Source organism: Lynx rufus, unplaced genomic scaffold, assembly GCF_022079265.1.
Source record: "Lynx rufus isolate CCGP_SWC_20201006 ecotype Redwood Valley unplaced genomic scaffold, mLynRuf1.p SCAF_2, whole genome shotgun sequence".
Taxonomy (NCBI): Eukaryota; Metazoa; Chordata; class Mammalia; order Carnivora; family Felidae; genus Lynx; species Lynx rufus.
The window spans coordinates 60,303,872-60,321,525 of NW_025814834.1; the positions used below are offsets into that span (position 1 = coordinate 60,303,872).

Genomic DNA, 17,654 nt, shown 5'->3' on the forward strand with positions numbered 1-17,654 from the left:
CTCAGCTCTGCCACCGTGACCTTCCCGCCCTTCACACTGCCGAGATTATTCCTGCTTGAACATGTTCCTCTCTCTCTGCTTAGTTAGCATCTCCATTCTTCAGAGTATGCGCCTACTGTCTCTTCCACAGGAAACATTTCCTCACCTCAGGTCAGGTTAGATCCCCTATGACAGGTCCTTGCAACACCATATCCTTCCCTGGAAGCGTGCTCATATTATTTGTTCGATTATTTGATTAATCCTCTGTCTTCCCTGCTAGGTGATAAGCTCCAGGAGAACAGGAACCCTCTAGTTTTTCTCACCATTGAATCCTGAGCTCATAGAGGGCCTGGCACGCAGTAAGCCCCTTGACCATTATTTGCTAACGAGTGAGTGAATAGAAAGATAACTAACGGAGACTAATTAAGTTAAGGTCTCTTCAAATTAAGTTAAATGTTTATAAGTCAGTTTAGAAGTGACTTGCCCATCCAACACCAGCTGTTCCGGATGCAGGTGTAGGGCTCAAGGGTAGGCTGCCCAAGATGGGCCACTTTGGCATGAAGATTATTTGAGTTAAAAAGCAATCAAACCCCAGCAGATTCAGGAAAAGCTCTTTACTTCCTCTCTCAATTGCATAAAAGAATTTAGATAGAGGACCTGCTCCAGGAAGAGAGCTATCACCCTACGTAACTACAGTATAATATGAACTAGGTACTGTAGAGAAGGAGGAACCTAGCAAGACCTGTTTGATCAAAGTCCTCTCTTTGTCCCATTGTTTCTGAGTGGCCCAGCAAACATTTGTTTACCAAACATAGACTTCTTTTCATTCTTTCTGAAGATTGCATTTCTTCCCTTTGAAGACTTGGCCCCCTATTCCCTTCTCCTTAGTTCAAGATGATATATATACCTCATTTTGCCCATCTTTAAAATTTCCATGTCTGTGTGGGGATTTCCCATGAGTATGCTATTAAATTTGATTTTCTCCTGTTAATCTGTCTCGTGTCAATTTGATTCTTAGTCCAGCTAGAAGAATCTTGAAGGGCAGAGGAAATTCTTCCTCCCTTACCTAAAACAAATAGAGAAAATTAAGATCATTCCAAAGCAAGAAATGTAATACATTTTAGATTGACAGTAAAAGGAAACCTATTGACGGTAGGTAGGGGTTCATTTTTACCACATTGCATATCTATGCTGATTTTTTTAAAAAAATTATAAGCACATTTTGAAACCAGAATACATTTGATTTTCTCACACTGGTGGTCATTGATCTGCATTCATATTTGAGAAGAAATGGGGGCGCCTGGGTGGCTCAGCTGGTTAAGCACCCGACTTTGGCTCAGGTCATGATTTCACAGTTTGTGGGTTCCTGCCCCACGTCGGGCTCTGTGCTGATAGCTCAGAGCCTGGAGCCTGCTTCTGATTCTGTGTCTTTCTCTCTCTGCCCCTCCCCTGCTCAAGCTCTCTCTCTGTCTCCCAAAAATAAATAAATGAAAAAAAATTTTAAGAAGAAAAGCCACTGAACTCAGGAGAAATCTATTTAACCTGCAAAGTATTCAGAAGTTGCTGGAAAAGCTTAGCTCCTGTACAGTCTAGTGACCTTGTTAAGCAGGTATGTTAAACACTCAAATGTATAATTTTCTACAGGTGTTTTTGGTAAAAACATTCTTTTTTCTTTTTCATGTCCTACAGCAAATCTCATTATCCTTCTTGTGACCCTGTAGGCCTCTCATTTTCTTTTGGCTTGTTTGCAAGTTTTGAAATATTAACTGCATCTCCTGCTTCAGGAAAGGTTGCCTGGCTACTGTCCATTTTTAGAGCGTTAATTCTTTTACTTTGCCATTGCTACTTGGAATAACGGCATTTAATGCATTTTCAAAGAACCCAGGCATAATTAAAAATCTCTTATCTTTATTAAGTACAGCAGTAGTTATTCTCATTTGGAAGACTAAGAGGAATATACATTGGGGGATATGTATCAATTTTGAATCATGTTGAAACTAAATTAAAATGTCAAAAGGTGTCAGTCATCATGAAATTGAGGGAAGAAGGCTGTCAGACATAGGATTCCAGCTTTTTTTTTAAATTTATTTTTATTTATTTTGAGAAAGTTACAGAGAGCAAGCAGGGGAGGGGCAGAGAGAGGAGACAGAATCCTAAGCAGGCTCCATGCTGTCAGCACAGAGCCCAACACGGGGCTCGAACTCACGAACTGTGAGATCATGACTTGAGTTGAAATCAAGAGTCCAATGCTTAACTGACTAAGCCGCCCAGGCGCCCCAGGATACCAGCTTCTAAGTGAGGTAGGAATAAAGAAGAGTAAATGAGCAAAAATGCCCAAGGGACTGGCTATCAGCTTCATCTCTCAGCTTTCAAAATTATCTAGAAAGGGAAAACTATATAATGGTGAAAATTTGTAGCCAATATTGAGGTCTACGAGATAGTGAAATGCTGAGCAACAAAGACATCAAGAAAATTTATTCAGTGGCTTTTTAAAAACATTCTCTAGTAAATTCCAGACACTATGCTCCACTAGGCAGGAGGGAGAACACTGCATAAAACAACTCCCCTGGGGACCTTGAACTATGATATAAATGAACACAGAAAGGCATTTGCCTGCTTTAGCATTTCTCAAAGTGAACGTCCACTGTGAGATGTTAGGAGAGATTACAGCAGGACTTCTCAGACTCTTTAATATGTTAATGAACATTGGGAATCATTTCTAAGAATGGGGTAATTATGCAGTGGTTCCTAAATTTATTTGAAGATACCATCTTGGTTTTGTGCTTTTGCTTTGCAGTCGTGGGTCTGTTTTTGGAGGAACAGTTTGTGAACTTGTGAGACCAGTCTAGCCTGAAACACATGCTGGAAAATGCTAACATGAAAAATGGAGACATATTTGAGCTTTAAAGAATTTTAGAAATCTCTTCATCAAATATTTACTAAGTGCTTGAATCACTAAGAAACGGTATGAGGCCCCATATCAGGCAGCTCTAAAATCCAGAGCCTTTTCATAGGGGCTAATAGCCAAAAAGCGGAATGACTCAAGTGTCCATCAACTGACAAGTGGTATATTCATATAAGTGAATAGTATTCAGCCATAGAAAGAAATGAAGTGCGGATACATGCTATGGCATGGATGAACCTTGAAAATGGTATGCCAGGTGAAAGAAATCAGATATAGAAGGCTACATATCATACAATTCCAGTTACACAAAATGTGCACAATAGGTAAATCCAGAGACAGAAAGCAGATAGTGGTTTCCAGAGACTGGGAGAGAGGGGATGAGGTGTGTCTGCTAATGAACATGCGCTCTCTCTTAGGAATGAGGGGAATGTTCTGGAATTAGTGACGATGGTTGAACTACCTTGTGAATATACTAAAAGCCACTGAATTTTACACTTTTAAGAGGGTGATTTTTATAGCATGTGAATTTTATTTCAATTAAAAAAAATCTGAGTCCCCACCATACCGAATGGTTACCCCTCCCGTATTATAGGAACTGAGAACAGCACAACCTTTTCTTGTCAACAATTATATTTAATGAAGATACTGTTATTTACAGAAGATATACATACATACAATTCCTACGCATTAAATGTAGCCTAATTGTGAAAAGAGGAAAAAATGTACTCCAAAATTACATACTAAATAAAATAAATAAAAAGTAATCATTTGGCACAATATCTATTATATAGCAAATAAATAACTCTATACCATTGATTGAATGAACTATTTACAATCTATTTGAAAGTGCAAAACAATTGCTGAAAATTAAGATATCTGTAATAACATTTAAGTCCAGAAAATATGTGTTTTTTTAGTCAGTAACAATAATTAGCCAATAGTAAAGATTTTTAATGCCCAGGAAAATATTTTAATTTTGAAAAATGTTTTGTGCATATTGTGCTCTTTTGAAATGTTCTTTTCTTATCTTCACGCTGGCAATTTTTAGAACCTTGGAGTTTCTTAGTGGAATTCTTATGTATGTAATCCTGATTTGTGAGTTTAAAAAAGTTACATTGTAAACATAAATATTATTCTATATATCATCCAGAAATTATGGACCAGTCCTCCCTAAATTACATCAATAGCCATAATGTTTTATAGTAATGTGGTTGGGTTCAATTCCTTCAGAGGTAAGACTATGAAGATGCTAGAATACAAGTTATGGTTTGGATTTATGTGATTCCTCGACACCTTCCAAGACCCCCATGCTCCAAAATCAAGGTTGAGATAAAATTGTGAAACTATACCACCACAGCATTTGTAGCACATCTCACTCGGCCAACTCTCTGCGAAAAACTGTCAGGGGCTTGATATGTCTCTTGACAATGGTGTTTCTACCATTATCATCGGGACTTAATTTATGTTTCAGCAAAGAGGATGGCACAATTGGAAATAAAATAGTGTGACTACAAATTGGAGATTCCTATGCTAGAGTGTGAAAGCTTTATGCAAGTCAAAGAATTTCTTCTCTTACTATGACGCTGGTACGCTGCAGCCCTGACATGTCTCAGGGTGCGTTTCTGCTTGTTTTGTAGAATTTTCTAGTGACAATACAGTCAGTAGTAGCATAAATGGCATTTTTGAAAGACTGTGGACTGGAGGCAAACCACTGCTCTGGGCACTTTAAATGTCTACGGTCGACGAGGCTCTAATCTGTGTGACATCTGTGATAAAGTTCTCTGGTTGTCAATCACATTTAATTGCCGGACATAACTCCGGACATCCTGATGGTTCTTATTAGCTTGAGCTGCATCAGGATCTGTTGAAAGAGAAGAGAGCAAATTGGCATTGTGTAATATATGCATATAAGATACAGCTTTATTTTCTCCAATTATTTGTTACATTTACCATGGATTCCAAGTTTCCATTGAAACCTTTCAACATACCATATTCATTGAAATGTTTCCACTGGGATATTCCATCTCCTCTCTCCTACCCTTTTCTTCTCTGGAATCACCTATTTTGATCATTTTCCTTTGTTGTAAAAAAATGGCACCAAATTAAAGTGAAAGCATCACCTGATAGCCCCTGGTTATACATTAAAAATTGCTTCCTCTTTCCATCCCACCTGTGTCTCACACTCAGCTCTCTTCTCCCTTTGATACAGACAAGGACTAATGGCAAAAGACGTACTTTTTTTCTTTTTTTAAAAGTATTATTTATTTATTTTCGACAGAGAGAGAGAGAGTGGGAAGGGAGGAGAGAGGAAGAAAGAGAATCTCAAGTTGATAGGACAGAGCCTGATGTGGGGCTCGAACTCACAAACCATGAGATCATGACCCGAGCGGAATCCAAGAGTAGGACGCTTAACTGACTGAGCCACCCAGGCGCCCCAAGACATAGTTTTCAGTAGCTCCTAACAAAAGTGCTTAACACCTGGGCTGAACTGAAGCAAGCCAGTGAGATTAATAAATCTGACTCTCCTTGTTACTTGCAAAGAGTATACAGTATCACTGCATAGATGTGTGCTCTTCGAGACTGTTCACGTGTAAGGAAAAGCTCAGCTCATGTGCTGAAGTCATAACTTCTGCTAGACCTTCGATTTCCTGATGCTACTTGTTCAGAAATCCCAATTACTATTCTATTCTCACCTACTTCCCCAAGCATGTAAGCAGTGGAGCCATCTGAAGTTCACAGATTTCTCCAAAACCAGGCTGAAAGAAGAACCAAATATGTGTCCAGAGCCCTCTGCAGAGAATATATATGGGTGAGGAAGGCCAAATCTGACAGTGGTGAACTGGAAACCCAGGTCCCTTTGAAAGTGACTATTCAGCTCCCGCATGATGCTGCTGTCTGGGAATCTGCATTCTGAGTTGCCAGATCTTCCTATTTTTCTAGAGAAATGAGAAGTCTGGATTTCTTTCCTGGAATTTTTTAATGGCAACATTATTTCCAAATAAAAGGGGAAACATGTTCTGTGTAGACCCAACACTTCTGCTGCGGTCCATGGGCTACTTCTGCCCCATGGATCACCAGTAGGGGGCTCTTTTCTAAGCAGGGCACTGACATCACTCCCAAAGACAGTTAGAATGCCATCTGCATATGGGGTGGAGGGTAGTGTTGCAGGTCTGAACACAGAATAGCAGAGAGAAAATACAAAGGCCCCTACTTGCTTTAGGAAGAAACTCATCAGTATAATTATCACATATAAATAATACCACAGTGTTTAATTCCTCACTTTTTCCCTGGCAGTGTACTCTATATGTACAATATACTGTAATTACATTGTACATATTCCCACAATGTTTACAAATCTATTCCTATAGCTTTATCTATAGACTGTTGACTTCAGAGCTGAGCAGCTGTTGTTTACCAGCAGTTACTGATAACTTCAACATATGCAGTGGATATTGTGTGTGTGTATATATATATATATATATATATATATACACACACACACACACACACATATATATAAAATCCCCCCAGCCCACCCCCACTTTTCTAGGAGAAGATGTAGGAGAATGTAGGATTTACTTCCAAAGAAGCTTATGGAACAAAACATATTCTATCACAGTTCTTCGATCTCACTGAGAACCTTCCCAAGGCTACAAACCCTCTCAGGCACAGAAATTTTGTGTTTCATTTCAGGAATTTCCTAGAGCCCCAAAGGGCCATGGGTTCATGGGCCTTGTTGTAGACTGACATCACTTATATATTCTCATATTTCACTTGTATGGCTGCTTTAAGACCATGTCTTTATACATACAGTAAATTACTAGATGAAGAGATGTGAGACATTTTAATCCTTGCAGAATCGACGCAGGAACGGTTGACGACATGCAAGACTATTCCCATTTTGGAAGGAAGAGGAGGCACGGTCATTTGAGTAAAATTTTTAAAGGGCTACTTGCTCCCTAAGGAAAGATTACTTTTCATAGATTTTTTTTCCTCCTCTGTACATTAAAAAGTGAGCAGTTTTCAGTTCTGGCATCCTGCGTTAGCAAACCCTCACTTTGAGCCAGTCCTGGGCTAGGGAGGGTAAAGACAGCTCTGGTTAGTAAATTGAGAAACTTTTAGCCTCTTTTAGCACAAGGTTTATTGGAAGGGACTGTACTGAGCCTCAAAGTCACGTCCATCTCAAATGATCATGTTGGCTTAATGAGCCAAATGACTTCAAGTGACTCATACAATGAATTTAGCAAAGAACTTTTATAGGGGCCACCTTCTGACTCCCAGCCCAGCTCGAGGGAGCCAAAGCTCCACCCCCACCCAAAGTCCCAGCCCAGGAGACAGCAGCACTGGTCTGGCGAGCTGATCTGGTTCTGTGATGCAACCTAATCCCCATCGGTTTAAGGTTGCTATTTATTATTGGTAATAGTTTTATATTAAAGCATTGTACGGCAGCAGTTATTTTGCTATATGTTCAGATTTAGGAAGAACATCTTAAATTCACCTGAGAATACTACAAATAGAATATGAATTCCTGCTATGGGACCTTTTACAAATGTGTTATAGCCATTAATGCATTCTTGCAACACCCCAAGAGACAATAAATATTATCTTTCCCAGTTTATAAACGACAGAACTGAGTCATCAGGAATTGATGTGAGTTTCTCCACATCAAGCAGTGAGTCATAAAGAGTTGCTTTGAGGCAGGATTCGTTGGTGATCATACCTTAGTCGTCTCTAGTCACACTAGAACGAGCAAATTTATTCTCTTTAAGTTCATTCATAAAATAGTATTTCTAGGGTTAGTTTCTAGTTCTACAGCTAGAAAATCCTTCAACTCAAGGCCTCTATCCCATGAGAATTCGTGGTCCAAAGTGCCCCTGACACAATCAAATACTACCCAGACTTCTAGAATGTCTCGGTAGCCTCATTAAAAAGGACTTAATCACCCAGATCTAGATTGCAGCACACGGTAGCATTTAACTTACTGAAGGGCTGGCTCCTGCAGTATCTCACTGTTCTGGCAGTATTCGCAATCATGCGCTAAAAAGAATAGAGAAAAAAAGGAAGAATGAGATGCAAGTAAGCTTAGTGTATAGCCCATAAAGGAAACCAAACCATGATTTATTTCAGTAACACCTGAGCCCGTGAAAAACATTCTGTTCTGAGACATTGACTATCTGGAGGCAGCTGGTTGATGTAGAACAGGTTTCATTACTTGAAAGAGGCATCTATAGTCACACATACAAGGCACTTCTCAGATGAGGAGTACTAATGGCATAATTCTAGTTGAGTTGTTTGTGCCTCTGACATAAAAATCAGTCTGTTGTTTCTCAGACCGTGTCTTACTCCTCAGGACTCGTTTTCACCATCCCTTCCCAGAGGTCACTGTGACCTTGTAAGCGAATTTGTGACTATCTGAGATTTGGAGAAGGGTTAGCTTATCAAGTGCCTCATAAGAAACAGGACTCAGTAATGAGGCATTAGATTAGACTGAATATAATCAAAATATTCTACCTATACATTTTTCTCAACTCTGTGCATTACTGACCCTTCTAATCTTCCAGCCAAAGTGTGTGTTTTAATGTTAATCTCAATTATCTGATTTCCTCTCTCCTTCCTTCTTCTTCCTTTCTGATCATAACACTAATGTGTGCACATTTGAGAAAATGAATAAAAGTTAAGAGCAAAGTAGAAGTCACTTAGAATACACCTTACAGAGTCACTTCATTAATATTTTAGTACAATTCCTTCTAATGCTTTAAAAATAAGTAAGTAAAGGGGCGCCTGGGTGGCGCAGTCGGTTAAGCGTCCGACTTCAGCCAGGTCACGATCTCGCAGTCCGTGAGTTCGAGCCCCGCGTCAGGCTCTGGGCTGATGGCTCGGAGCCTGGAGCCTGTTTCCGATTCTGTGTCTCCCTCTCTCTCTGCCCCTCCCCCGTTCATGCTCTGTCTCTCTCTGTCCCAAAAATAAATAAACGTCGAAAAAAAAAAATTAAAAAAAAAAAAAATAAATAAAAAAAAAAAAATAAAAATAAGTAAGTAAAAATTTTTCAAACAATTGAAGTCATATTTTACATATGTATTTCTGTTGTGATATACATTTTTTTCATGTGGCATTGTGACTGTTTTCCATGCCACTTGCATTTTAAAGCATTTTTAAAAAACGAGTAGGTATTCAACTTTATGGATGGATGGTAACTTATTTAACCTTTGTTAATTTTGTCATTAAGTGATCCTCTCAATTTCTTTGTAATGTTTTGGTTGCCATAAAGACTTACAAGTGAATTTTTTATACTGCACTCAGTTTAAGACAAAAGAAGAAAGGAGGAAAAATATGAAGGGCAGAAACATGGGGAAAAACATCCATGAGACCATTTCTCAGCCAGAATGTATGCACATTTCTTGCTGATGGTATTTGAACAGCAGCTGGGACCCCCAGACTCTGTATATTGTCTCAGGACACCTTTGCTACTCAGACTCTAAAGGGGGTCCCGCGGAGATGGTGGATTAATTCTAACACGAGCAGAAAATTGATCAGGCTCCAGCCAGGGAAAGAGATTTTCTTATCTCTGAGTGGCCATGTAATTCTAGTCCTTGCTTTCTTCTCTCATGGACCCTTGGCTTGCCAAAGTATACAAAATGACTGAGAAACCTTCTGTAGTGTTAAAACAGACAAGCAAACAAAACCCCAACTTATTTGGCAGGGAAAAAAAAAACTCACAGAAGAGTCAAAGCTTTACAAGTGTATGTGAACACTGATCGCAGCCTGCTGAATACTGAGGCTTTGCGGACTCTGTCAAGTATTAAGTGATATGCATCTGCACTGGGTAATTTCTCATACACAGAGAGGCAATCGGAAAAGTTTGAACGTCATTTTCATAAAAGATCCTAAAAACCAGCATGTCTGTTGGTCAGCATGTGAAATATACTACAAATACCTCCAAGAAAACGTAACATACAATGTAGAATTAGCCTCTGATATATGGAGCCCTGAAATAAACAGTAACTATGATAATTTTCCTGCTAATTTACTGTAAGTTGTTTTTTCACTTCTGTAAAGGCTTTGCATCGGAAGGGCACGAGTATATTCTGTGTGGAATTATTGTAATTCTTCAGATACTGAATGGAGTGTAATTACTGAAAACCCAGGGAAATGCTGCCAGAGTGCCCCTCTGAAGAATAATAAAACAATTAGCAGGGGTCAGAAACCTCTTCCTATACCATTTTGTAGGGAGCAATTGTTCTGCTTTTTAGTTTTGAAAGCTAAAACATTTCATTCTGACTTCGGTTTTAGACTACTCTTTACAGCTATACTCTGAGGCTTCATAATTTTTAGCTCATTATGTGGTTTAAAATGTGAGAACAATTGTTTAAATCAGTAATTTCCAGCTCTGGAGTTCATTCTACCTTTCTAAATCTTTGATTAATTCTAACAATGGTTTTAATTTTGACGTATCCTTTTTAATTGTACTCAGAGGTAACTTCAGTTTAACTTTGAAATCCAAACCTGGCTTTGCAACAAGGCCCATTGTTTTCCTCCGTGAGGTCCGCAGGGAAACGCTGCAATATGTAAACCCTCGGTAACCGCCTGTGAACCCCACCAGCACTGCCAGGCGATGCATAGTTACGGAATGCTTTCACAAGGCCAAAGAAGGGTTAACTTGATATTTTGACTCCACCCTCTTTTGCACCCATGGACACCTGCACTATGCTGTTAACAGCTGCACCCAACTACCAGGCTCTCTCCTGGGTTGCCAAAAGAGGCTTCAGAAGTCCCCTTCTTCAAGTGTCTGCAAGGTGCATAATGCCTTTTATAGCCTGCCTATCAACAGCAGCTTCCCACCGTTCGGATGCATCCAGCGGGAGCTACTCATTCTCGCCAAGGCCAGCCCCTTCCATTTTTAGACATTTCTAACTATTAGACATTTCTTTATCATTCTCAGTCAAAGTCATTTTCCCTCTGCTTTTCACCCACCGATCCTCGTTGTGAGCTCTGGAGCCACAGCATATACATTTAGTTCCTTCTTATCAGGACAGTTCTTCAAACACGAGAAGACAACCATTGTGGATGTCTCCCCACCTCCCAAGTCTTTTCTGGTTCAATCTATATATTGCCAATTCTGGGGCACCTGGGTGGCTCAGTCAGTTAAGCACCTGACTCTTTTATTTTTTTAATTTTTTTTAACGTTTATTTATTTTTGAGACAGACAGAGCATGAACGGGGGAGGGTCAGAGAGAGGGAGACACAGAATCTGAAACAGGCTCCAGGCTCTGAGCTGTCAGCACAGAGCCCGACGCGGGGCTCGAACTCATGGACTGCGAAATCATGACCTGAGCTGAAGTCGGCCGCTTAACCGACTGAGCTACCAAGGCGCCCCAGCACCTGACTCTTGATTTCGGCTCAGGTCATGATCTCTCACGGTTTGTGAATTTGAGCCCCGCCTCGGGCTCCATGCTGACAGTGTGGAGTCTGCTTGGGATTCTCTGCCTCTCTCTCTCTCTCTCTCTCTCTGTGTGTGTCTCTGCTCCTCCCCTGCTCTCTCTCTCTCCCCCAAAATAAATAAATAAACTTCAAAATAAAATAAAAATTGTGAAGTATTGCCAATCACTTTAACAATTTTCCATAAGACCTGTTTGGGTCTTTTTTTTTTTTTTTTTCAACGTTTATTTATTTTTGGGACAGAGAGAGGCAGAGCATGAACGGGGGAGGGGCAGAGAGAGAGGGAGACACAGAATCGGAAACAGGCTCCAGGCTCTGAGCCATCAGCCCAGAGCCTGACGCGGGGCTCGAACTCACTGACCGCGAGATCGTGACCTGGCTGAAGTCGGACGCTTAACCGACTGCGCCACCCAGGCGCCCCTGTTTGGGTCTCTTTAAGGCAGTCTCTAGCACGGTGCCCTGGATTAAGCAAATCACAGAGTGCAGAAGAATTATTTTCCTTCCTTGATCTAGATGATGCTACAGATCTGAGTCCACAATTTAAAGAAAAGTCACCTTACTGACATCTGTTGAACTACTAGCGGATAAAACCTCTGAACCCATTTCATTGAGCTGCTGTTTGGACACAGCTTCATTCTCTGTAGATGTGCAGTTGATTTCTTGGCCCAAAGTGGAGGATTTTGCATTTATCTGCTTAGAGTCTTTCTATCCTTCTGCAGACTTAAGCCTTACATGTTGTTTTTGACGGCAAACAGCCATTCATTCACTGGTGTTCTCAGTTAAGGTTGGCAGAAACTAAGGTTAAAGAGAAACACAGGCTTTGTTATCCAACTACCACAGCAGGGATGAAGCCAAAGATTATACCCTAGGCTCGCTGATCCTGCCGGAGCAGGCTGGCCCGCCTGGAGCAGGCCAGGCAGCTTTCCTATAATGCCAGGCGGTGGGGAAATACTTGCTTACTCCAAGGCAGAGCCTCCCATCTTTTTCCCCCATCTCAGCAACCCTGAGGTTTATGACACACTCCCTTTCGAAACTGGCTTATTAAAATAGCAGTTTGTACGTGGGGGGTGAAGTGAGGAGAATATGCTCCTTTCGAAGGCGTTCTCACCATCAGTATAGGTGGACGGCGTGACCCCCCCACTCCACACCTGAACTCATTTTGATGTGTCCCCACCACCCCCACTGGGAATCTCCACCTCAGAGTTGCAAGGGCCCTCGCCAAGAAAGCAGTCCACAGTTAGAAGTTAGAACCTTGGGGTTCCACGTTTCAGATTGCACACAGCCACCCACTTTTTCCAGAGACTAATTCTAGGTCCAGGTCTTCAGCGTTTATTTGCACAAATTAATATGTTCGTGCGGTTCCTCACCTGGGAGGCTACGAGATGGGCCCATAGGAAGGCTGATGAATTTCCCTCAGGACATGAACTCATGGAGGGAAGCTCAGGAAGAAAAAAGGAGGTAGCAAGCCAAGGACTCTGTAACTACCCTCAAGTTCTTATTTCTTTAGCTGAAAACAGAGCGATTCAGAAGCAGAAGTCTCTCCCAGGGCCTGCCTTACAAGATGCCCAGTACAAAGGTGCTGTCCATAGGAAGGGGCGAGTGGCTGTCTGCACTCCAACCCGGCACAGGCAAGTGGCCCTGAGGCTGCAGTTCCAAACACATTTCCCTCCAGCTCTGATGCAGGTAATTCCCCTTGAATCCTGTGAAGGGTCGGAGGCACTTCTCAGACTGGGCCCTTGGCCTGGACCTCCCTGTTTACCTTTCTGTGGTACCGTGCCCTCAGGAGGGGGCTGGCCAACTTCTGCCTTTGTGCCTATCCAGACAAGTTGATAACCTAGCAGGCTGTCTCCAGCTTTTCTGGCCACCTCTATACTGACTTTGGTCCCCCGGGCCCAGCTTTCCCTTAGCTCTCCCATCCTTGAAGAGGAACAGGCTTTTCTGTCTATTTTTCAAGTTCAGACCAGCAGGCCCTCCAGGCAATGCCACCTTGCACTGTTACACTCTCTTGACCTCCCTCCCACAGACAGACAGCTGCCAGGACAGCCTCCCTCTTCACAGGCTATGTGGCCTCTCAGCTCGGAGTCCTTTGAGGAGCCGCTCCTGGACTTCAGCCCTCTTTTAAATGCCTACCCTGAACAGTTTGGCCTTTCCTTCTCTCGCCACTTGAGATCTTTGCCAACCTTGTTCTTAATGTTTCCCGTGTTACCTTTTCTTATTTCTGCCCCTATTGATTTGACTCTGCGTCCATCTGAATGCCTATCAAATAAAAAAAAGATCTCTGTCAATAATTCCTTGCTGAGCATGTGTAAAACCACATCTATATCACCTGATTATTTTATCAGATCCTCATATATTTAGGACAGGACTTTTTTCCCCACAAGATCTAGAAATATATAGTCTCTCACCTACAAGGATGGTGCCCATGATAGCAACCAAGTAGAATTAACTGCATGGTAAGGAACAGAGATAAAAGACAAAAGGCCCCGGAGCTCAGCCAGGCTCCACTATATGCATTTTTGAGGAAGAACCCTGAGCCCCGTCCCCTGGCTATGGATCTTTAATATCCAAGAGGTGTGTGACATACAGATATGCACATGTAACGTGCAAGATGCTCACGGTACATTGTACATATCATGGCCATGGGACATGGTAGCTCAGGTGCCTGTCCAGGCAAATGCAGACTATTGTGCTTCTCTGCATTCAGGAAAGGACAATGAGAGGCAGACACAGCACCACAGGTAGGAGGGGAGGTAGGATGATGTCCAGTTAGGAACAGAAAGAAGGCTGAGGGAATCATCTTGCATAAACTATCAGTAATGCAAAGTGCTTGGGAAATTCCGCTTAATCAAATGTTCTAATAAAATAGAAAACACTATTTGGATTAAATCCCAACTGGAATATAACTGGGTTATTCTTTTATTGGGTGCTAGAGAAGTATCAGTGAACAAAACTGATTAAATACCTGGTCTAGGACACTTATATTCTAGTGGGGAAGACAGACAAGTAAAGAAGAATGTTTGAGGGTGGTCAGGAAAGAGCACTTGGAGGAGGGGACACATGAGCTGAGACCCAAATGATGAGAAAGCCCAGATAGGTGAAGACTAGCAGAGAGACAGTTTCAGGCAAAGGTAGCAACTCAATGCAAAGGCCCCGAGGCAGGGAAAAAAAAAAAAAAAAAAAAAAGAAGAAAGGTTGGTTTTGCCAACTTGGATTGAATACAGAGAAGATGAAGTGTGAGGTGAGGCTAGATGGTGCTCAGAGTAACAAGTCTGGATTTGATTACATTATGTTGTTGTATTTAACATGGTTTTGTTTTCCTCTTGATATAGCTCAAGTTACCTCTCTTTGTGCCTTTGGACATCTCTTTTATTACTATTGTAAACTAGTTTCTATATCTTTTTTTGCTTTTAATATTTCACATATTTATGTTTTACCTTCTTCACTATAAATAATTTCCTAATGGTCAAAGATGATGGGATTTCTTTGCATTTCCTAGCAAAACCTTTTGCCGGAACAGTCAACACAAACTGCATTGCTTTGAAACATATTTTTTGGAAAATCTGCTTTTAGCCCAGTTTGTGAGTTCTATATAAAGAGATAAACTTGCAAGGTCCTCTTGTAGGTTTTTATTGTGTTGGAAAGTTCTGAGAACTGCATGTATTTGAACATTTTGATTTTTACTTGGAGGTTCTTTTCTCCATAGCTTGATATAAATCCGATGCTTTCTCCATGGATCTTGTAATAATATTATTGGTGATAGAAAACATATCATTGCTAGTTATGTAATGCTGTAATTACTGATACAGAAATAAAAGGATTCAAAGCATTTCTCTTTCCTCAATGAGTTAGCTTCTGTTAATGTTTCCAGAAGTGTAGAAGCTTGCCCCATGCCTCTCATTCCAAATAAAATGACTATCTTAAAATAATGTTCATAAATAAATACACCTAAATATGGGTATGTCTGAAATAGAACCAACCTCCTAATACAGTAGCATCCATGGCTATCAGCATGCTTTATGCAGCCTGGGATAGTGGCAGCCAGCCAGCATATTATCCTCTAATCCATTGCTAGTCTACCTCCTAAATGTTATAAATATTCATGTATGCCATAGAAAGATACAAAGGGCTTTATTCAAACATTTTTTTGAATACTCCTTTATGTTCCCCCCAAATGAAAGAATGTCTGCCTTTTTTTTTTTTTTTTTTGCATAAGGATCAGAGTGTGAATTCTCTTTTGTTCATACTCATAAATCCTGAAAACCAATATGCAACAAATTCTCTAATCCTCATTTCATACCTCAAGGGTAAAAAGGTTCAAAATAAAAATACTTAGGGCTGGCACAGTAGTTTGCTGTGACTGGGCAATGCTGCCACCAAGAAAAGGCATCTGTGTTCCTGGCTTCCCTGGTGACTTCTGCCCCTGGCAGGGGTTCCCTCTGGGGACACCGCCTACCAGCCCCACAAAGTCTGCCAGTTCTGCTCACCACCTTGGCCTGGCTGATGAATGACTGGGAAGTGGTGTGGACATCAACTTGAAAAGAGAGTTGTATCCTTCCCAAGACACACAGCATCAATGGGGGGCCACTAGTGGGAGTTGTATGTGGCAGGGGTGATGCTATGGGAACAGGGGTGGGCTTGTTTATGGGGACAGAAGGTGGGAAAGCTAACAACAAGTGCCAGGTTGGTCAAGGTCAGGTTTAAAAAACATAATCAAATCTTGTTTTGAAATTCCATTTCATTTACCAGAAACACTAAACTCACAGAAAGGTAATTGTAAAATTAAACTTTCTCGTGGTATGATTTATTAAATGAAATACAATTTATAGTTGCTATAGTAGAGAACTAAACAGTTCTCTTTCAGTACTCCCTTCACTCTCTTCACCTTCTCCCTTTCCCCTTCCCTGTACCTGCAATGGGGTGGTGCTGGTCTGCCATTTTGGACCATGGTGATATGGCAAGGGAGGAGAAGCCGGGAACTTTGACTGCTTCATAAGCTATCACATTCGCTTAGACATTCACATGAAGAAAAAAAAAACAACAACTTAGCTTGCTTAAGCCATTGTCAATTTAGGTTTCTGTTATCACAGCTGAACTGCTCTCCCGGCCGTTCAGTTGCTTTTAAGTTAAAGTGGAATCTCTCTGAGAACGGGATGTGAGGAGCAGGGTATGAAGGGTCTCCTCTCACAGGTAGGCATTTAAGAACCCATGGCTGTGGGCATGAAGTAGAGAACTGGAGAAGTGGAGAAGGGGAATTCTCTTAATATCCAATGAACACGACTCTTCCTTTGAAGGTTACGGAGGCAACACCAAGATCTAAAAGCCCAGATGAAACAACTTTCATTCTCCGTGACAGATAGTTTTGCTATCCTTGTTTGTTCTGTTCAGTTAACTTTAATGATCAAAAGTTCTAAAGCTCAGTCAACTCTTTAGGGAACTCTGACTTCTACGCCTCTGTGCACATGTATATTTTATAGTCAAATAGTTGGCTCAGCTACCCCTCAGTTTGCATTTCTGCATAAGTGATCTGGAAGGTTCTTTACCTATTTGCTAAATCTTTCATTTCTGGAAAACAAGTTTTGAGAAATCAGGGAAATATGTTTAATTCTCCATACTAATAAGTGAGCAAGACAAAAGAATGTTTTTTCCTTTGACCAAAGAATTACTAAACTGACACAATATTAGAGATGTTTGTACTCTGCCTTTGGAGGAGAAGACCGCTGAGGAAATATTTGCCATCTAGTATGGAGTCCTTTTGAGGAGGTGTGAACTCATGTGCTATTTCCTAACAAGCCGAAGACATGGAAACCTGTTGCCCAGCAATTGCTTGACCTTTTCACCAGGCTGGGCTTGCTCATTCCCAAAGCTGGATGGTCCAATCCTTACAGGATCACTGCATGATGTTTCCAGTTGCCCTGGAGTCATACATACCGGCTGGATATCAAGGAATGATGAGAAGAACAGTTTTCTGAGAAGAATTCTATAGCACTCTATGGCATACAGGAATGCTTACATGCCCTGGACCCATTGACAATCTCCAGACATGGAGAGAGTAGGCATGATCGCTACTTCCGGTTGGGGAAATGGACGCACAGAGAACTTATGGGGCCGCTATGGGGGACGAAGCTGAGAATTGAACCTCATGTCTCCTGAACTCCCAAGTCCTGAGCTTTTCCTGCAGTGCCACATTCACCACTGCAAACCATAACCCCAGGCAGATGCTTACCCACACAGAGATAAGGCTGTAACACCCCATCCATCCAGGCTGCAGCCAAAGGATTTAGAAGACAATGGAGCATTCCATTAACATGCACTTTGTAGCTAAAGATAGGTTTTG

At 41.3% G+C, this 17,654-nt stretch overlaps 1 protein-coding gene across 8 annotated transcripts in view; it reads right to left on the reverse strand.

Moving 5' to 3' along the window:
• Positions 1-4,565: 4,565 nt before the first annotated feature.
• Positions 4,566-17,654, reverse strand: part of RAPGEF4 (Rap guanine nucleotide exchange factor 4) — a 134,728-nt gene continuing 121,639 nt past the window's right edge. For all 8 annotated transcript variants that reach the window (XM_047084119.1, XM_047084118.1, XM_047084117.1 and 5 more), the window contains 2 exons: positions 7,867-7,921; positions 4,566-4,745 (listed from right to left, as the gene is read on the reverse strand). In XM_047084119.1, coding sequence (XP_046940075.1) covers positions 4,618-4,745; positions 7,867-7,921 — 183 coding nt within the window. In that variant the 3' untranslated portion in view covers positions 4,566-4,617. The remainder of the gene's footprint in view (positions 4,746-7,866; positions 7,922-17,654) is intronic.